The 21,966-nt window shown below is 42.7% G+C and overlaps 1 protein-coding gene across 1 annotated transcript; it reads right to left on the bottom strand.

Annotated features, from left to right (window-relative positions):
• Positions 1-134: 134 nt before the first annotated feature.
• LOC106600564 (5'-AMP-activated protein kinase subunit beta-2) lies at positions 135-21,765 on the bottom strand. The gene is made up of 8 exons (XM_014192021.3): positions 21,234-21,765; positions 8,984-9,173; positions 8,537-8,688; positions 8,338-8,431; positions 3,746-3,860; positions 2,917-3,050; positions 2,700-2,768; positions 135-2,547 (listed from the first exon to the last, which is right to left on the bottom strand). The coding sequence occupies exons 2-8, from the start codon at positions 9,140-9,142 to the stop codon at positions 2,470-2,472; spliced, it is 801 nt and encodes a 266-aa protein (XP_014047496.1). The 5' UTR covers positions 9,143-9,173; positions 21,234-21,765; the 3' UTR covers positions 135-2,469.
• Between the last annotated feature and the right edge of the window lie 201 nt (positions 21,766-21,966).

Genomic DNA, 21,966 nt, shown 5'->3' with positions numbered 1-21,966 from the left:
GAGCAAGGGGAATGTTCAAAAATCTCCACATTTACTGATTATGTTGATGCTTCTTCTATTCAATATTATCTACAGCTCGGTCAGATAGAACATAGTCAGTCACATCAAACATACTACTTAGGCACGACTGATACTTTAGAGTCAACATGTCTTCCCTTTTTATTTGCAAACAACAGAAACAACCTTCTACAGTACTTGGCTTACAATGATGCTGCAAAGCATTTTGGGGAAAAAAAACATGTTAGCTAACAGATTTAAAATTCAAGTTTTGTTTTTACCTAATCAAGTTACAGAATATCACATATCGTTCACTCAGTGTACAAAACATTAGGAACACCTGCTCTTTCCATGACAGACTGACCAGGTGAATCCAGGTGAAAGCTATAATCCCTTATTAAATCCACTTCAAATCAGTGTAGATGAAGGGGAAGTGACAGGTTAAAGATGGATTTTTAAGCCTTGAGACATTGTGTATGTGGGCCATTCAGATTGTGTATGTGGGCCATTCAGAGGGTGAATGAGCAAGACAAAAGATTTAAGTAGCTTTGAGCTGGGTATGGTAGTAGGTGCCAGGCACACCGGTTTTAGTGTGTCAAGAACTGCAACGCTGCTGGGTTTTACACGCTCAGCGGTTTCCCGTGTGTATCAAGAATGGTCCACCACCCAAAGGGCATCCAGCCAACTTGACACAACTGTGGGAAGCATTGGTATCAACATCCCTGTGGAACACTTGACACATTGTAGAGTCCATGGCCATGCCCTGACGAACTGAGGCTGAGGGCAAAGCGAGGAGTAACTCAATACTAGGAAGGTGTTCCAGTGTATAGTCTCAGAGTGAGATATGGCTTTCAGTAAGTATCTTTACTCTGTTTCTTCAAATAAAATCTCATTACACACACACACACACACACACACACACTCTCTCTCTTTGGAGTATATTACCTACATATCAGCCCAGTATCACAAGCAACAGGTACAGTACTCTTACAAAGTACAAATATGAAATGGTGTATGGTCAAACATTTGAAGTTCGATTCACAGAACACTCAAACGTAACAATCTTGATGAAAGTAAATTACGCTTTTTCACATTCTTATGAAATCCATATTGGCCATTTTATACTTTACTGAATGACATTTTGAATCTTGATTGCAATCCATAATAAGACCACAGTTGTGAAATCCACCACATATTCTACAGTAAACTGTTCGTACTAGACATTCAATTCCTCCACAACATTCAAGACAAACCAGTATTTGGGAGTGTAAGCTCTAAATATGGCACACAGACAAATGGATTCCTATTGGATAAATATGGGCTAGAGAGAGAAACACACGAAGCACAGCCATTTCTGTATCTAGGCCTATAAAATGCAGTCCAATATAAAGCTACTATACAATATTTTTCTGTATACCTGCATAGTTAAAAGCTTATGTCAACAGTCCTGCTCTAAGCATTGTTGGAGACACATGGGTGGGTAACTAAAGTGCTGGCAGCATCGTGTCATACAGACAATAGCAGCACTAAGCACAGGTCTACAGCCACGGTCCAACATCCCACAACAAGAACCCCTAGTTAATATACTCTAATTAATATGAGGCCTCTACAGTAGTTTAAAGGGATTTTCACATTTTCAAAAGTGTGAATCATATCCCAATGAGCACAGACGTACTAACATTGAAATGATGTGGAAACAAAGTTGATTTGGCGAGTGTGTGCCCAGTGGGATGGGCTTAAACGGGCTATACTATATAATACCCATTGTTTCTTATACTTTGACTTCAATACAATTCAGTTCAATTTACAGCCTATCCAATTGCATATCATGGTTCGATTAGTGGTGATCGACCCATTGGGACCAAACAAGGAAGACCCTGCATGAACCTCCAATTACTCCAGTTATTGTCCAACTACAGTAATAATATGGAGAAAAAATGGGAGCGTACGATAATCCAAGCCAGCAACATTCAACGGCCCTCTTTCCGTGTTCATATCCTTTAAAAGCTCATTTAATAAAACATAATCTTGATTATATGCATTTCCAAGTTCCATCAGAAGACTTTTCTTCAAGCCTTCATGTTTTTAATGGAACTAAATGTTCTTTCTACACACCCACATGCAAAGAATCTAAGTGCTCCACACAAACACACAAAGTAGTTTCCTTCTCAGTCCCTTTTCTTATCGCGATCAAACTGTGAATGCTAAGTATTTTCCCTTGTGAGGGTCACACGCTGAGACTCAAATGAAACCCTATCCCCATCAAGTGCATTACTTTGAGCCCTTTGTGGAGCCCTGTAGGTCACTGTACAAGGAAAAGGGTGTCTTTTGAGATTTGTCCCCAGTCTCAGCCACAGGCCCCCAGCTCATCAGTAAACTGTTAGTTTAGTGCAATCTCAGCTACACAATGGTTAAACCCAGTACTGTTTTAACATGCCGCCCTCTATAGCACTCTGCACCTACACAGACAGGTTAGATGGGCTTGTATAGCAGAGATGTGACGTACTTCTTCTTATATCTGTGAGTCGCACTGAGCACCATCACTCCATCCTGAGGGAGGGGAAAGGGAGTGAGTGTGTGAGAGACAGACAGACAGATAATGTAAAGTAATACATTACTAATGCTATGTTATGGAAGGGACTGTTTCTCTAAGTATTGCAGTAAAAAGTGGGATGGGGGCTGTTGAGGCCCTCCTACAGCACCTTTATTGAGAGAGCATAAAGGTGGTTGAGCATCACGTGGTTGGGTTCAGGCAGCAAGGCTGGGTCGCACTGTAGGAGAGGGAAAGACAGAAGACGAATGAGTAATCAAGAAGTTTCCAAATTTGTATTTACAACACGCCGATGGGAGAGAGGGAAAGAGAACAGAGAGCGGGAGAGAGATAGAAAGAGAGGGAGACTGAGGAAGAAAGAAATTTACAGAGATGTTGGTGTCCTTGTTGAGGATGACTTGGAGGAGGTGTGGGGGGAGGATGGGCGGGGCTTTGAAGCGTTCCTCAGGCCTAAACATGTACTGCTCCTGTCCATAGGGCCCTGGAGGGGAGCTAGACAGATCTAAGGACACACACACACACACAGCATGATATTCATATACTCTCAAAGGGTGACACTGATTTCTTGTGTTTTCACCAACTTACATAACTTATCCTAAACACCTGCTCATGATTAATTCTGCAATGGGTTGGTCAAAACAAGCATTGTGATTGGCTTAGAACGCTTCTCAACCATACTAAGAAACCTGTTTATCACTGGTAAGCCTATGACACAAGAACTAGAATCTTGTTTTCTGTTCCATCTGAGAAATCCCTGCTCATCATCTGTCCCATCAGCTCAGCCAGCCAAGTTATTAACTTGATCTCCAATGTAAAAGGCATCTACACATTATTGCCCCTTGCTTCTAGAGGGTGGGGTGGGGGGGGGGGGGTGTACAAACGTTTGTGTCTCTCCACATATGCAACATAGTTTCAATCTTAAAATTCGATCTCCACTGTCCTATTCAGAATTACCGTGTCAGGACATGACAGGCATATTTTCTCAGCCAGTCGAAATCATGAATCAGCATAATTTTTATGGGTATATACAAAATAAATGTCAATAGAAAAACAGGTAAAACGAAATGAAACGCAACTACTTTGCTGTTATTGTAGCTGCACGGTTTGACGTGACTGTGTTAGCCTTGGCACATCTTGGTCAGTACAATGCTATGCTTAACCCAAAAGGGACAACAGAGGATTAGAGAGCCTACTGACCTGAGGTGTCAGTGGACTCCAGAGAGTCCACCTGCAGAGCATCGAACACCTCAAAGTCCGACTGCTTCACCTCGATCAGGTTGTTGATGGTGCCCAACTGGCTGGTCACCACTGGCTGCAGGAGGGAGTGTTATAGCAGGGTTAACCAGGGCTTATAAAGAGTTAATAACAAAGACAGTACAGCTGGATCGCCCAAAACACATGACTGCAAATGGCCATTTTCTTTTTTTGGGGGGGGGAAATAGGCCTGGGTTGCGTCTCAAAAATGACATGGAAATAAGTCAAGTCACTGACTTTATTCTGCTATCCCTGTCACGTTTTTGTACTGTGTGCATATGTAACTCAGTTGGTAGAGCATGGCACCTGTAACACCATGGTAGTGGGTTCGATGCCCAGGACCACCCATACGTAAAACATATGCACGCATGACTAAGTCGCTTTGGATAAAATGGCATATACGTATAGTGCATTCGGAAAGTATTCAGACCCATTCAGCCATTTTATCCAAAGCGACTTACAGTGATGAGTGCATAAGTTTTACGTATGGGTGGTCCCGGGAATCAAACCCACTACCATGGTGTTACAGGTGCCATGCTCTACCAACTGCAGACATCTCAGAACAAATTAGTCAGGATTATTCTTAATCTTCCAGCACTTACGCATCTTGACTGTTCCCACTTTGAAAGCCTTAGATGGCTCAAGGTGGAGGAGCCTCTCAGATTAAACTGTGTCTTGTACATAAGATTGTCCACAGTATGGTCCCCAAAGTATTCACCCCCCTTGGCATTTTTCCTATTTTGTTGCATTACAACCTGTAATTTAAATGGATTTTTATTTGGATTTCATGTAATGGACATACACAAAATAGTCCAAATTGGTGAAGTGAAAAAAATTGTGTCAAGTGTCACATGATCTCATATATACACACACACACACACACACACACACACACACACACACACACACACACACACACACACACACACACACACACACACACACACACACACACACACACACACACACACACACACACACACACACACACACACACACACACACACACACACACACACACACACACACACACACACCTGTTCTGAAAGGCCCCAGAGTCTGCAACACCACTTAACAAGGGGCACCTCCAAGCAAGTGGTAACACGAAGACCAAGGCGCTCCCCAAACAGGTCGGAGACAAAGTTGTGGAGAAGTACAGATCAGGGTTGGGTTATAAAAAAATATCAGAAACTTTGAACATCCCACGGAGTATCATTAAATCCATTATTAAAAAATGGAAAGAATATGGCACCACAACAAACCTGCCAAGAAAGGCCCGCCCACCAAAACTCACAGACCAGGCATTAATCAGAGGCAACAAAGAGACCAAAGATCACCCTGAAGGAGCTGCAAAGCTCCACAGCGGAGATTGGAGTATTTGCCCATAGGACCACAGAGTTTGGCTTTAAGGAAGAGTGACCAGAAAAAAGCCATTGCTTAAAGAAAAAAATAAGCAAACACGTTTGGTGTTCGCCAAAGGGCATGTGGGAGACTCCCAAAACATATGAAAGAAGGTACTCTGGTCAGATGAGACTAAAATGAAGCTTTTTGGCCATCAAGGAAAACATTATGTCTGGCGCAAACCCCACACCTACCATCCCCCCGAGAACACCATCCCCACAGTGAAGCATGGTGGTGGCAGCATCATGCTGTGGGGATGTTTTTCATTGGCAGGGACTGGGAAACTGGTTAGAATTGAAGGAATGATGGATGGCGCTTAAATACAGGAAAATTCTTGAGGGAAACCTGTTTCAGTCTTCCAGAGATTTGAGACTGGGACGGAGGTTCACCTTCCAGCAGGACAATGACCCTAAGCATACTGCTAAAGCAACACTCAAGTGGTTTAAGGGGAAACATTTAAATGTCTAGGAATGGCCTAGTCAAAACCCAGACTTCAATCCAATTGAGAATCTGTGGTATGACTTAAAGATTGCTGTACACCAGCAGAACCCATCCAACTTGAAGGAGCTGGAACAGTTTTGCCTTGAAGAATGGGAAAAAAGCCCAGTGGCTAGATGTGCCAAGCTTATAGAGACATACCCAAAGAGACTTGCAGCTGTAATTTCTGCAAAAGGTGGCTCTACAAAGTATTGACTTTGGGGGGGTGAATAGTTATGCACGCTCAAGTTCTGTTGTTTTGTCTTATTTCTTGTTTGTTTCACAATAAAAAATATTTTGCATCTTCAAAGTGGTAGGCATGTTATGTAAATCAAATGATACAAATCCCCCAAAAATCTATTTTAATTCCAGGTTGTAAGGCAACAAAATAGGAAAAATGCCAAGGGAGGTGAATACTTTGGCAAGCCACTGTACGTAACTACTTTAACTTGGTACGGGATAACCATAACTATTCCACTAGGAGTGCAACTGACGTTGTTCCTTTTAGATTTAAAAGTGGTATGGGGAAAGAAACTTTTTTATGCTCAGCTGCCATTCTTTGGAATAGTCTTCCGAAGAATCTGAAATGTAGAACCTCTATATGTACTTTCAAGTTCTCACTGAAAAAATGGCTAAATAGTAGCATGTCTCAGAAGTGAGTGGTAAGATTACAGTACGCGGCTGAGAAGGAAATGCCTGGGATTACATATAGTATAATGGTGCCTGTTGTTTATCATATTGTATATATTAGGAATTTAATGTTTTATATATTAAGGGTATGTCCATAGTTGTTTATTAGGCAAGGGAATTGTACTAATTATCTCATGTTATAAAACAAAACAGTCTGTCATTGTCTGTCAATTGCCGCCTAACATTGTTGCATTCCCCTTCCCCTTCAAAAGGACCACAATGGAAATGAGCTGTAAGCTTTATTGTGTTATCCTTGATGATTTTCTTAAATTGTATGTGGAGGCGTCAGCGGCTGGAGCACCCTTATGTATAGATTTAAATAATTGTCAAATAAATTAAATCAATCAATCAACCCCTTGAATTTACGTTACAGACTTATTCTAAAATGGATTAAAAAATATATATATATTAAAATACATTCCCTCATCGATCTACACACAATACCCCATAATGACAAACCAAAAACAGGTTTTTAGAAATTTTGGCAAATTCATAAAAAATTCAAAACTGAAATATCACATTTACATAAGTATTCAAACCCTTTACTCAGTACTTTGTTGAAGCAACTTTAGCAGTGATTACAGCCTTGAGTCTTCTTGGGTATGACGCTACAAGCTTGGCACACCTGTATTTGGGGAGTTTCTCCCATTCTTCTCTGCAGATCCTCTCAAGCTCTGTCAGGTTGGATCAGGAGCGTCGCTGCACAGCTATTTTCAGGTCTCTCCAGAGATGTTCGATCGGGTTCAAGTCTGGGCATTGGCTGGGCCACTCAAGGACATTCAGAGACTTGTCCTGAAGCCACTCCTGCATAGCCTTGGCTGTGTGCTTAGGGTCGTTGTCCTGTTGGAAGGTGAACCTTCGCCCCAGTCTGAGGTCCTGAGCGCTCTGGAGCAGGTTTTCATCAAGGATCTCTCTGTACTTTGCTCCGTTCATCTTTCCCTCGATCCTGACTAGTCTCCCAGTCCCTGCCGCTGAAAAACATTCCCACAACATGATGCTGCTACCACCATGCTTCACCATAGGGATGGTGCCAGGTTTCTTCCAGACGTGAGGCTTGGCATTCAGGCCAAAGAGTTCAATCTTTGTTTCATCACACCAGAGAATCTTGTTTCTCATGGTCTGAGAGTCATTTAGGTGCCTTCTGGCAAACTCCAATCGGGCTGTCATGTGCCTTTTACTGACCAGTGTCTTCCGTCTGGCCACTCTACCATAAAGGCCTGATTGGTGGAGTGCTGCAGAGATGGTTGTCCTTCTGGAAGGTTCTCCCATCTCCACAGAGGAACTCTGGAGCTCTGTCAGTGACCATCAGGTTCTTGGTCACCTCTCTGACCAAGGCCCTTCTCCCTTGATTGCTCAGTTTGGCCGGGCGGCCAGCTATTGGAAGAGATTTGCTGGTTCCAAACTTCTTCCATTTAAGAATGATGGAGTCCACTGTGTTCTTGGGAACCTTCAATGCTGCAGAAATGTTTTGGTACCCTTCCCCAGATCTGTGCCTCGACACAATCCTGTCTCGGAGCTCTACGGACCTCATAGCTTGGTTTTGCTCTGACATGCACTGTCAACTGTGGGACCTTATATAGAGAGGTGTGTGCCTTTCCAAATCATGTCCAATCAATTAAAGTTACCACAGGTGGACTCCAATCAAGTTCTAGAAACATCTTAAGGATGATCAACGGAAACAGGATGCACCTGAGCTCAATTTCGAGTCTCATAATAAATAAGGTATTTCTGTTTTTTTATTTTTAATAAAACTGCTTTCGCTTTGTCATTATGGGGTATTGTGTGTAGATTGCTGCAGAATTTTTTTTTTAAATCCATTTTAGAATAAGGCTGTAACGTAACAAAATGTGGAAAATGTCAAGGGGTCTTAATACTTTCCGAATGAACTTTATATGCATTTTTTACTGGAAAATAAAATCAATCAATCTAGTAGTCTACTTTAGGCCAGAGCCCTATGCAGGGTTTACCTCTGAGGGGTCATGGACCCACTGTCCATCCACAAAGAACTTGTACTGGTGCTCTCCTTCTGGCAAGTCCAGGATCGCTACAAAGTCATTGTGGCTTGGGGGGAAAACAATCTGTGTTAATGTGCTATTAAATGTGTCAAAATGTTGTCACTAATAAAAGGTAGACCTTTTTGGTAAGCCAGGGCCTCTCCTCTCCTACCTCTTATTGAGGGGGATCTTGTTGCCCCAGTTGTTGAAGGAGCCCGCGATGTAGACCTCCTTCCCTCCTCCGGCCCAGCGGATGACTGTAGGCCTGGACTGAGGCCCTGTCTTCACCAAGTCATCCAGGTCAGGCTCCTCCTTGTCCGACGCCTGAGGGGAGAATCAGCTGAAATCACACTATGGGAATGACAGGGTCTAGGTGTTCTTAGCTCTTGTCCATGGCGTTTACGTGCGGCCTGGACCTGAGCTAAGGTGGCGTCATCTCCTTCAAGTGGGCTGGACATTTCCCCCCACCTACATCTGTTTCCACACTCCTAAAACTGATTACATCCAACTGGTTTCATTACAACTTTTTGATGGGTTAGGGTAAAGGTTGGAGGTAGTGTCTGGGTCTTCACAGCCCTCCATAAAATAAATCCTATGATCCAGTGCAGTGCTGAGGTACCTTGGAGGACCCCAGTCCGTGTGTGTTGAAGATGTTAGGATCGTCTGTGCTGTCCACCATCTTGCTGGGCTCATGGTCTTTGTCGCTGCCTCTGCTGTCCGATCGATGGGCCTTAGCGCCATGGCGATCACCGGACATCCGGTCACCTGTGTTACCCATGATCCTTCACTCAGTCTCCAGCCAAGACAAGCTGAAAGAAAACATACACAGTCATCATCACCCGTAGCACGCGCTCCAGCAGGTATATTTCACTGGCCATCCCCAAAGCCAACAATCTTTTGGCCGCCTTTCCTTCCAGTTCCCTGCTGCCAATGACTGGAACGAATTGCAAAAATCACTGAAGTTGGAGACTTATATCTCCCTCACTAACTTTAAACATCAGCTATCTGATGTTAGGATGAAACAGTCAGAGGTCACCAAGCGCAACATAGCTTCAGCGTGTAAATCAGCTAGAAAGATGTGTCGGCATCGATTAATTGTCTCTGGCCCCCTCCCAGTTAGGGGGAGTGATGAGCTCTACAGCAGACTCTCACAACTCAATCGCTGGTTGAAAACTGTTTTCTGCCCCTCCCAAAAGATAGAATTTGTAGATAATTGGCCCTCTTTCTGGGACTCACCCACAAACAGGACCAAGCCTGGCCTGTTGAGGAGTGACGGTCTCCATCCTAGCTGGAGGGATGCTCTCATCTTATCTACGAACATAGACAGGGCTCTAACTCCTCTAGCTCCACAATGAAATAGGGTGCAGGCCAGGCAGCAGGCTGTTAGCCAGCCTGCCAGCTTAGTGGAGTCTGCCACTAGCACAGTCAGCTCAGCTTTCCCCATTGAGACCGTGTCTGTGCCTCGATCTAGGTTGGGCAAAATTAAAAATGGCGGTGTTCGCTTTAGCAATCTCACTAGTATAAAGACCTCCTCCATTCCTGCCATTATTGAAAGAGATTGTGATACCTCACATCTCAAAATTGGGTTACTTAATGTTAGATCCCTCACTTCCAAGGCAGTTATAGTCAATGAACTAATCACTGATAATAATCTTGATGTGATTGGCCTGACTGAAACAAGCCTGATGAATTTACTGTGTTAAATGAGGCCTCACCCCCTGGTTACACTAGTGACCATACCCCCCGTGCATCCGGAAAAGGCGGAGGTGTTGCTAACATTTACGATAGCAAATTTCAATTTACAAAAAAAAAAAACAATGACGTTTTCGTCTTTTGAGCTTCTAGTCATGAAATCTATGCAGCCTACTCACTCACTTTTTATAGCTACTGTTTACAGGCCTCCTGGGCCATATGCAGTGTTCCTCACTGAGTTCCTATCGGATCTTGTAGTCATAGCAGATAATATTCTCATTTTTGGTGACTTTAACATTCACATGGAAAAGTCCACAGATCCACTCCAAAAGGCTTTCGGAGCCATCATCGACTCAGTGGGTTTTGTCCAACATGTCTCTGGACCTACTCACTGCCACAGTCATACTCTGGACCTAGTTTTGTCCCATGGAATAAATGTTGTGGATCTTAATGTTTTTCCTCATAATCCTGGACTATCGGACCACCATTTTATTATGTTTGCAATTGCAACAAATATTCTGCTCAGACCCCAACCAAGGAGCATTAAAAGTCGTGCTATAAATTCTCAGACAACCCAAAGATTCCTTGATGCCCTTCCAGACTGCCTCTGCCTACCCAAGGACGTCAGAGGACAAAAATCAGTTAACCACCTAACCGAGGAACTCAATTTAACCTTGCGCAATACCCTAGATGCAGTTGCACCCCTAAAAACATCTGTCATAAGAAACTAGCTCCCTGGTATACAGAAAATACACGAGCTCTGAAGCAAGCTTCCAGAAAATTGGAACGGAAATGGCGCCACACCAAACTGGAAGTCTTCCGACTAGCTTGGAAAGACAGTACCGTGCAGTATCGAAGAGCCCTCACTGCTGCTCGATCATCCTATTTTTCCAACTTAATTGAGGAAAATAAAAACAATCCAAAATTTCTTTTTGATACTGTCGCAAAGCTAACTAAAAAGCAGCCTTCGCAAATGGAGGATGGCTTTCACTTCAGCAGTAATACATTTATGAACTTCTTTGAGGAAAAGATCATTAGAAAGCAAATTACAGACTCCTCTTTAAATCTGGGTATTCCTCCAAAGCTCCATTGTCCTGAGTCTACACAACTCTGCCAGGACCTAGGATCAAGGGAGATACTAAAGTATTTTAGTACTATATCTCTTGACACAATGATGAAAATAATCATGGCCTCCAAACCCTCAAGCTGCATACTGGACCCTATTCCAACTAAACTACTGAAAGAGCTGCTTCCTGTGCTTGGCCCTCCTATGTTGAACATAATAAACAGCTCTCTATCCACCGGATGTGTACCAAGCTCACTAAAAGTGGCAGTAATAAAGCCTCTCTTGAAAAAGCCGAATCTTGATCCAGAAATTATAAAAAACTATCGGCCTATATCGAATCTTCCATTCCTCTCAAAAAAATTTGAAAAAGCTGTTGCACAGCAACTCACTGCCTTCCTGAAGACAAACAATGTATACGAAATGCTTCAGTCTGGTTTTAGACCCCATCATAGCACTGAGACTGCACTTGTGAAGGTGGTAAATGACCTTTTAATGACGTCAGACCGAGGCTCTGCATCTGTCCTCGTGCTCCTAGATCTTAGTGCCGCTTTTGATACCATCGATCACCACATTCTTTTGGAGAGATTGGAAACCCAAATTGGTCTACATGGACAAGTTCTGGCCTGGTTTAGATCTTATCTGTCGGAAAGATATCAGTTTGTCTCTGTGAATGGTTTGTCCTCTGACAAATCAATTGTACATTTCGGTGTTCCTCAAGGTTCCGTTTTAGGACCACTATTGTTTTCACTATATATTTTACCTCTTGGGGATGTCATTCGAAAACATATTGTTAAATTTCACTGCTATGCGGACGACACACAGCTGTACATTTCAATGAAACATGGTGAAGCCCCAAAATTGCCCTCGCTAGAAGCCTGTGTTTCAGACATAAAGAAGTGGATGGCCGCAAACTTTCTACTTTTAAACTCGGACAAAACAGAGATGCTTGTTCTAGGTCCCAAGAAACAAAGAGATCTTCTGTTGAATCTGACAATTAATCTGGATGGTTGTACAGTCGTCTCAAATAAAACTGTGAAGGACCTCGGCGTTACTCTGGACCCTGATCTCTCTTTTGAAGAACATATCAAGAATGTTTCAAGGACAGCTTTTTTCCATCTACGTAACATTGCAAAAATCAGAAACTTTCTGTCCAAAAATGACGCAGAAAAATTAATCCATGCTTTTGTTACTTCTAGGCTGGACTACTGCAATGCTCTACTTTCCGGCTACCCGGATAAAGCACTAAATAAACTTCAGTTAGTGCTAAATACGGCTGCTAGAATCCTGACTAGAACCAAAAAATTTGATCATATTACTCCAGTGCTAGCCTCCCTACACTGGCTTCCTGTTAAGGCAAGGGCTGATTTCAAGGTTTTACTGCTAACCTACAAAGCATTACATGGGCTTGCTCCTACCTATCTTTCCGATTTGGTCCTGCCGTACATACCTACACGTACGCTACGGTCACAAGACGCAGGCCTCCTAATTGTCCCTAGAATTTCTAAGCAAACGGCTGGAGGTAGGGCTTTCTCCTATAGAGCTCCATTTTTATGGAATGGTCTGCCTACCAATGTGAGAGACGCAGACTCAGTCTCAACCTTTAAGTCTTTACTGAAGACTTATCTCTTCGCTAGGTCCTATGATTAAGTATAGTCTGGCCCAGGAGTGTGAAGGTGAACGGAAAGGCTGGAGCAACGAACCACCCTTGCTGTCTCTGCCTTGCCGGTTCCCCTCTTTCCACTGGGACTCTCTGCCTCTAACCCTTTTACAGGGGCTGAGTCACTGGCTTACTGGTGTTCTTCCATGCCGTCCATGGGAGGGGTGCGTCACTTGAGTGGGTTGAGTCACTGACGTGGTCTTCCTGTCTGGGTTGGCGCCCCCCCCCCCCTTGGGTTGTGCCATGGCGGAGATCGTTGTGGGCTATACTCGGCCTTGTCTTAGGACGGTAAGTTGGTGGTTGGAGACATCCCTCTAGTGGTGTGGGGGCTGTGCTTTGGCAAAGTGGGTGGGGTTATATCCTGTCTGTTTGGCCCTGTCCGGGGGTATCATCGGATGGGGCCACAGTGTCTTCTGATCCCTCCTGTCTCAGCCTCCAGTATTTATGCTGCAGTAGTTTATGTGTCGGGGGGCTAGGGTCAGTCTGTTACATCTGGAGTATTTCTCTTGTCTTATCCGGTGTCCTGCGTGAATTTAAATATGCTCTCTCTAATTCTCTCTTTCTGTCTTTCTCTCGGAGGACCTGAGCCCTAGGACCATGCCTCAGGACTACCTGGTATGATGACTCCTTGCTGTCCCCAGTCCACCTGGCCGTGCTGCTGCTCCAGTTTCAACTGTTCTGCCTGCGGCTATGGAACCCTGACCTGTTCACCGGACGTGCTTGTTGCACCCTCGACAACTACTATGATTATTATTATTTGACCATGCTGGTCATTTATGAACATTTTAACATCTTGACCATGTTCTGTTATAATATCCACCCTGCACAGCCAGAAGAGGACTGGCCACCCCTCATAGCCTGGTTCCTCTCTAGGTTTCTTCCTAGGTTTTTGGCCTTTCTAGGGAGTTTTTCCTAGGGAGTTTTTCCTAGCCACCGTGCTTCTTTCACATGCTTTGCTTGCTGTTTGGGGTTTTAGGCTGGGTTTCTGTACGGCACTTTGAGATATCAGCTGATGTACGAAGGGCTATATAAAAAATAAATTTGTTTGTTTGTTTGTTATCTGAGCAGCTAACCGATCGCTGCAGCTGTACACAGCCCATCTGTAAATAGCCCATCCAACCAACTACCTACCTCATCCCCATATTTGTTTTTGTTTTTCTGCTCTTTAGCACACCAGTATTTCTACTTGCACATCCGCATCTGCACATCTATCACTCCAGTGTTAATTGCTAAATTGTAATTACTTCGCCACTATGGCCTATTTATTGCCTTACCTCCTTACTTCAGTCGCACACACTGTATACAGATTTTCTATTGTGTTATTGACTGTACATTTGTTTATCCCATGTGTAACTCTGTGTTGTTGTTTTTGTCGCACCGCTTTGCTTAATCTTGGCCAGGTCGCAGTTGTAAATGAGAACTTGTTCTCAACTGGCCTACCTGGTTAAATAAAGGTGAAATAAATAAAATTAAAATAAAAGTCATCACCACCATCTTATAAACAAGACATACAGTGCCTTGCGAAAGTATTCGGCCCCCTTGAACTTTTCGACCTTTTGCCACATTTCAGGCTTCAAACATAAAGATATAAAACTGTATTTTTTTTGTGAAGAATCAACAACAAGTGGGACACAATCATGAAGTGGAATGAAATTTATTGGATATTTCAAACTTTTTTAACAAATAAAAAACTGAAAAATTGGGCGTGCAAAATTATTCAGCCCCCTTAAGTTAATACTTTGTAGCGCCACCTTTTGCTGCGATTACAGCTGTAAGTCGCTTGGGGTATGTCTCTATCAGTTTTGCACATCGAGAGACTGAAATTTTTGCCCATTCCTCCTTGCAAAACAGCTCGAGCTCAGTGAGGTTGGATGGAGAGCGTTTGTAAACAGCAGTTTTCAGTTCTTTCCACAGATTCTCGATTGGATTCAGGTCTGGACTTTGACTTGGCCATTCTAACACCTGGATATGTTTATTTGTGAACCATTCCATTGTAGATTTTGCTTTATGTTTTGGATCATTGTCTTGTTGGAAGACAAATCTCCGTCCCAGTCTCAGGTCTTTTGCAGACTCCATCAGGTTTTCTTCCAGAATGGTCCTGTATTTGGCTCCATCCATCTTCCCATCAATTTTAACCATCTTCCCTGCCCCTGCTGAAGAAAAGCAGGCCCAAACCATGATGCTGCCACCACCATGTTTGACAGTGGGGATGGTGTGTTCAGGGTGATGTGCTGTGTTGCTTTTACACCAAACATAACGTTTTGCATTGTTGCCAAAAAGTTCGATTTTGGTTTCATCTGACCAGAGCACCTTCTTCCACATGTTTGGTGTGTCTCCCAGGTGGCTAGTGGCAAACTTTAAACAACACTTTTTATGGATATCTTTAAGAAATGGCTTTCTTCTTGCCACTCTGCCATAAAGGCCAGATTTGTGCAGTATACGACTGATTGTTGTCCTATGGACAGAGTCTCCCACCTCAGCTGTAGATCTCTGCAGTTCATCCAGAGTGATCATGGGCCTCTTGGCTGCATCTCTGATCAGTCTTCTCCTTGTATGAGCTGAAAGTTTAGAGGGACGGCCGGGTCTTCGTAGATTTGCAGTGGTCTGATACTCCTTCCATTTCAATATTATCGCTTGCACAGTGCTCCTTGGGATGTTTAAAGCTTGGGAAATCTTTTTGTATCCAAATCCGGCTTTAAACTTCTCCACAACAGTATCTCGGACCTGCCTGGTGTGTTCCTTGTTCTTCATGATGCTCTCTGCGCTTTAAACGGACCTCTGAGACTATCACAGAGCAGGTGCATTTATACGGAGACTTGATTACACACAGGTGGATTCTATTTATCATCATTAGTCATTTAGGTCAACATTGGATCATTCAGAGATCCTCACTGAACTTCTGGAGAGAGTTTGCTGCACTGAAAGTAAAGGGGCTGAATAATTTTGCACGCCCAATTTTTCAGTTTTTTATTTGTTAAAAAAGTTTGAAATATCCAATACATTTCGTTCCACTTTATAATTGTGTCCCACTTGTTGTTGATTCTTCACAAAAAAATACAGTTTTATATCTTTATGTTTGAAGCCTGAAATGTGGCAAAAGGTCGAAAAGTTCAAGGGGGCCGAATACTTTCGCAAGGCACTGTAGCTTGCCAGCCACACCAACCTCTGAGCATTTCTTACATATTTCATATTAGGGCCGTTCCAGGTCATTTCAGCAAGGCATGACACCCACCATCGCAGAGCGTTCTCAAATTATTTCTGTAGTTAGAAACAGATCAAATAAGCATTCCGGAAACATTATTTTGTTGAAATGTAATTTGATCTGAGAAATTAAGCTAAAAGATTGCACACAAATTGTCCATTTCAATTTATAGGATTCATATAATATTAAATAATTATAGTACCTAACATCCGATTTGGACCAAACTTTTCAAATGCAAACTTATTAGCATTTGTGACAATAAATCCAATGCATGTCAATGGTACTTATATTAGCATTTTCATGCTTAATATCCAAATCATCTATTTGTAAAATCATTGAGTTACACAATCAATTTTTAGATACTTTAGGATGATTTGGACATGAACTGTGAAAATGCTAATATAGGTACCACGGAATTGCATTGGATTTGTGACACAATGTTAAAAGGTTAGAATTTGAAAGAGTGGCCAGAAACGAAGCCAAAGCATGGGTTGCTATCATACCTGGTCCATAGACTGCTTACAGGGTAAGAAAACCAATGTCATTTTGTAATCACCTAATTGCAAGAAAATCTCCATCTAGTGGTCAGAACCTGGTAATATCAGGGTGTAGGATGGGACATAAACCCAACAACTAATGACTCATTTCTCTGAACAGGTTAAAAAAAACATCACCAAATTCACTGAGAGCACATTATATAGGATAAAGAAACAATACCCTGAGCCGCAGCCCCATACTACTTGTCAGACATAGAGAACTGATACTGTATACTCATTGTTGGGGTAGGATTGGCATGGAGTGTGGCTTTTGAGCATTTCTTTGGATTCCTCTAGTCTAACTCACTGTTAAAAAAATTTTTGGGTCCAAATCGGATATTTGGTACTATGTTTATTGAATGTTACATGAATCCGAGAACCAAAAAAATTGGCCAATTAGGGTGCAATCAATCGCTTAATTTCTCAGAGATCAAATTATATTTTTAACAAAATAATGTTGCAGGAATGCTAATCTTATCTGTTTTTCTTACAACTGAAACATTTTTTATAACAATTTGAGATGGTGGGTGTCGAAATTCACTTTCTTGTACTTTTTGAGGTGGAACAACCCGTTAGGGCTCCTGAGTGGCGCAGCGGTCTAAGGCACTGCATCTCAGCGCTAGAAGCGTCACAACAGACACCCTGGTTTGAATCCAGACTGCATCACAACCGGCCATGATTGGGAGTCCTATAGGGCGGCGCACAATTGGCCCAGCGTCGTCCGGGTTTGGCCGGTGTAGGCCGTCATTGTAAATAAGAATTTATTCTTAACTGTCTTGCCTAGTTAATAAAGGTTAAAAAAAAATAGATTAAGGTCAACAACAAAAGTTAACAGAAATACAAAAGAAAACAGAATGCTTGATGTAGGCCTAGACCTCTTGAACTGAAGTGGAAGAGGCTGAGAGACCAAAGAAGGGGACTGAATGTTGAAAAGGACAATGCAGTCAAAAACATGATTTTCCTGTGCTTCATATAAACTCAGCAAAAAAAGAAACGTCCCTTTTTCAGGACCCTGTCTTTCAAAGATAATTCGTAAAAATCCAAATAACTTCACAGATCTTCATTGTAAAGGGTTTAAACACTGTTCCCATGCTTGTTCAATGAACCATAAACAATTAATGAACATGCACCTGTGGAACAGTCGTTAAGACACTAACAGCTTACAGACGGTAGGCAATTAAGGTCGCAGTTATGAAAACTTAGGACAATCAAGAGGCCTTTCTACTGACTCTGAAAACACCAAAAGAAATATGCCCAGGGTCCCTGCTCATCTGCGTGAACATGCCTTAGGCATGCTGCAAGGAGGCATGAGGACTGCAGATATGGCCAGGGCAATAAATTGCAATGTCCGTACTGTGAGACGCCTAAGACAGCGCTACAGGGAGACAGGACGGACAGCTTATCGTTCTCGTAGTGGCAGACCACGTGTAACACCTGCACAGGATCGGTACATCCCAACATCACACCTGCGGAACAGGTACAGGATGACAACAACAACTTCCCGAGTTACACCAGGAACGCACAATCCCTCCATCAGTGCTCAGATTGTCCGCAATAGGCTGAGAGAGACTGGACTGAGGGCTTGTAGGCCTGTTGTAAGGCAGGTCCTCACCAGACATCACCGGCAACAACGTCGCCTATGGGCACAACCCCACCGTCGCTTGACCAGACAGGACTGGCAAAAAGTGCTCTTCACTGATGAGTCGCGGTTTTGTCTCACATGGGGTGATGGTCGGATTCGCGTTTATCGTCAAAGGAATGAGCGTCACACCGAGGCCTGTACTCCGGAGCGGGATCGATATGGAGGTGGAGGGTCCGTCATGGTCTGGGGCGGTGTGTCACAGCATCATCGGACTGAGCTTGTTGTCATTGCAGGCAATCTCAACGCTGTGCGTTACAGGGAAGACATCCTCCTCCCTCATGTGGTACCCTTCCTGCAGGCTCATCCTGACATGACCCTCCAGCATGACAATGCCACCAGCCATACTGCTCGTTCTGTGCGTGATTTCCTGCAAGACAGGAATTTCAGTGTTCTGCCATGGCCAGTGAAGAGCCCGGACCTCAATCCCATTGAGCACGTCTGGGACCTGTTGGATCGGAGGGTGAGGGCTAGGGCCATTCCCCCCAGAAATGTCTGGGAACTTTGCAGGTGCCTTGGTGGAAGAGCAGGGTAACATCTCACAGCAAGAACTGGCAAATCTGGTGCAGTCCATGAGGAGGAGATGCACTGCAGTACTTAATGCAGCTGGTGGCCACACCAGATACTGACTGATACTTTTGATTTTGACCCCCCCTTTGTTCAGGGACACATTATTCAATTTCTGTTCGTCACATGTCTGTGGAACTTGTTCAGTCTATGTCTCAGTTGTTTAATCTTGTTATGTTCATACAAATATTTACACATGTTAAGTTTGCTGAAAAGAAACGCAGTCGACAGTGAGATGACGTTTCTTTTTTTGCTGAGTTTATATTCCCACACTATGAGGTTGGATTAACACTGTGAAATTGTGAAAATGATAATGCCATTTTAGTGTAAGAGCTATTTGAAAATACAGCCTGACACTCCATCCCTGTTTTGTTGGGATGGAGATTTGGCCTGCCTGGTGACATCACCAGGTGGTAAATTAGTCAACAGACCAATAAAAAGAGAGAGTTCCAAACCTCTCTGTCAATAACAGCTAGATTTCAGTTTTACCCTCCCCACTCAGACCATCCCCAGACAGTCCATGCTAAATTCTTACTTGAGAAATAGCTCTTTGCTAAGAAGCATTTTATTTTATTTTTTCATTTTAATTTAAAACAACCACAGTAAGGGATGGATCAAAATATACAGAATGGTTACCTGGAGGAAAATGTCATATGTAATTGATGAAATGTCAATATTTCTCAGTGTTTTAGAATTAGTTGCTTATTAGGCCATATATCGATGCCTGCCTGATGCTGCCCTTCATCTGTGATTCAACACTCGGCATTTCCAATATCAAGTGCGCCTATAGGCTATTTAGCGTGGTCTCAATCAAATTATCCATAGCCTATAGGCTACGAAGTGCATGCCCGGAGAAGCACAGAGCAAAGTTATATTTTATTGATTAAGCTATTCATTCACTTTCTGTACAATAGAATATGTTTAAACCCAGAGAGCTTTAAGGGAAACACTTGTGACCTTCTCTCATTGGGTTAAGCCACGGAAGAAGAGCAGCCAGCAGTTAAAGCTTACATTTTTCTGCATCAGTAGGCCGACTCTGTCTGGGGTGGAAAGCTAGGCCTAACTTTTGAAAGTACCATGCTCAGATTCCTACTAAGTTTCAGATTGAATTATTTGCAAACAGGGAGTGTTTAGTTTCAAACAAGACGCACTGATTTGTCCTTGGATAAATATGATAAGATGAACACATACTGTAGGCTTACCTCTCTGTCCATTCTTATCCTGTAACTTTGGTCATTTGTGTGGTATTACATTTTTAAAAATACGATAATATGTTCATGCAATGCTTTTACTATAACGGAGATCTTTCCACCCCTACTCTTGTCCACGGTGGTCTTCAAACCCAGAACCTTCTGGCCCGCAGCCCTATCAAAATTCCTGCTTTGCCATGTAATGCTTACAGGACGAAGAACAGTAAAACTGCATATCTAAGGCTCTGGTCTGTCCAAGAAGTGAGGGTAAACGTTAGACATGTTTTAATGCTATCCACTTTCTGTTTTAATTATTATTGTGGGTATAGGGGAGGGTCACTTGTTTGTTTTTTTAGCGTTCAGTTAGGGTTTAGGTAAAATATATTTAGCTGAAGAGAGGGCAATACATTTTCATTTCAGAGGTCTGATTTTCTCCATGTAACCCTTGTTATAAATAAGAAATTAAAAAGGTGCAATATGTAGAAATCACTCCAGCATTTCCTGGTTGCTAAAATGCTAATAGTTCGCATAATTTCAGTTTAGAAGGTACATCTAAACCGCTGTGAAATATCTTTTCAATGACCCCAAAAAATTGTATTTTCAGCTTTTTGAAGCTGGTGTAGAAAACCGAAAATAAAGTAAAAAAATGTATTTAAGAATGGGAAGGATAGAAATAGCACACATAGAACTGATCTACCACTTCTTAGACTTGCTATCAATGAGAATAACAGATCTATAAGTAACTTTTCTATGTGATTTTGGTCGGGTTACATATTACAGCTTTAATTATTACACAGAAATTATATAAAAATGGCTACATTGGACTTTTAAGCAACATGTTTTGCCTTTTCATGTGCTACCCTGTCATTTGCATAACTAGCTAGCTAGCTATACAGAACAGCCAGCAAATCTGCGAACAATCAATGTCTAAAGTTGGCGATAATGGTAACAGCTGAATATAGACTGTACTTAGCTAGCTAACCTTAGTTGCTACGTAAATGGAAGCGCTCTGCTTGGCCCACCAGCTGTCTAGACACTTCTGACAATCAACAAGTCGGCCTTGGATTTTCTGCTCCAAAATAACTTAGAAACAAACTTGAACGACCAAGCAATCTGGCAATTATTGTCTAGAGATGTAGAGATTATAGTCTAGAGATGTAGTTAAATTGCTCCCTGATCGCAGCAGGGAATATTTTTTCTGGCTCAACACCTTTCGTGGGCTAGGCTATACTTAGGGTGTGAAATGCCAACACGTGACTTTATGATAACATCATGACACCACATTTTAATCAATCGAGTCTGTATGTGGCAGTTACTCACCAAATTACACGATTTGAAGTTTGTTTTACCACGGAGTCTTCCTCTTCAACTTTGACAACATCAACATTCTTCTTCACAATGCGTATCACCAACTACGGATACCCCACCAGGAAAAACTATACATACATTGGGGCAAATATAGAAACCCGTTTCTTGAACTGAAAAGGTGATACACGTACACCTAACCTGGGCACGGTTTCCCGAATTTAGGCTTACGAGTGTTTTAACGATGCATTTTTCCTTCAACAGTCGAAGATGGATCATGTGTTTCCCAAAACACTACGCAGAGAGAACTGTCGCCGTGCGTCATTGGAGCATGTTTCGATACTGATAGGATAAAAACGTTTTAAAAACGCAGCACTGCTTTCTCCCTAGAATTATTTTTCAATAGTGCACGGATCAGCTCCTAGAGAAATATTACCACATATGGCAGCATATTCTAATGACCCAATAAAAATACACTAAATGAACGATTTGGCACATCATTGTACAGATTATAAACAAAACAATCTTGGCTGAGGTGAGTAAACGGCATCCCTAGCCGCGTCCTCAGAGCATGCGCAGACCAGTTGGCTGGTGTTTACATACATATTCAATCTCTCCCTATCCCAGTATGTTGTCCCCACATGCTTCAAGATGGCCACCATTGCTCCTGTACCCAAGAAAGCAAAGGTAACTGAACTAAATGACTATCGCCCATAGCACTCACGTCTGTCATCATGAAGTGCTTTGA

The sequence above is a fragment of the Salmo salar genome, chromosome 03, assembly GCF_965601325.2.
Source record: "Salmo salar chromosome 03, fSalSal1, whole genome shotgun sequence".
NCBI lineage: Eukaryota > Metazoa > Chordata > Actinopteri > Salmoniformes > Salmonidae > Salmo > Salmo salar.
The sequence above is the reverse complement of the archived record's forward strand: the minus strand, read 5'-3'. Positions and strand labels throughout refer to the sequence as shown.

Bases quoted from the DNA above. Each gene is read 5' to 3' on its own strand.
- LOC106600564 (XM_014192021.3), bottom strand. From the start codon at position 9,142: ATGGGTAACACAGGTGACCGGATGTCCGGTGATCGCCATGGCGCTAAG. The intron at 8,689-8,983 runs GTACCTCAGCAC...TTCTCCCCTCAG, and splicing joins ACGGACTGGGGTCCTCCAAG to GCGTCGGACAAGGAGGAGCC. The intron at 3,051-3,745 runs GTCAGTAGGCTC...GTGTGTCCTTAG, and splicing joins GGAGTCCACTGACACCTCAG to ATCTGTCTAGCTCCCCTCCA.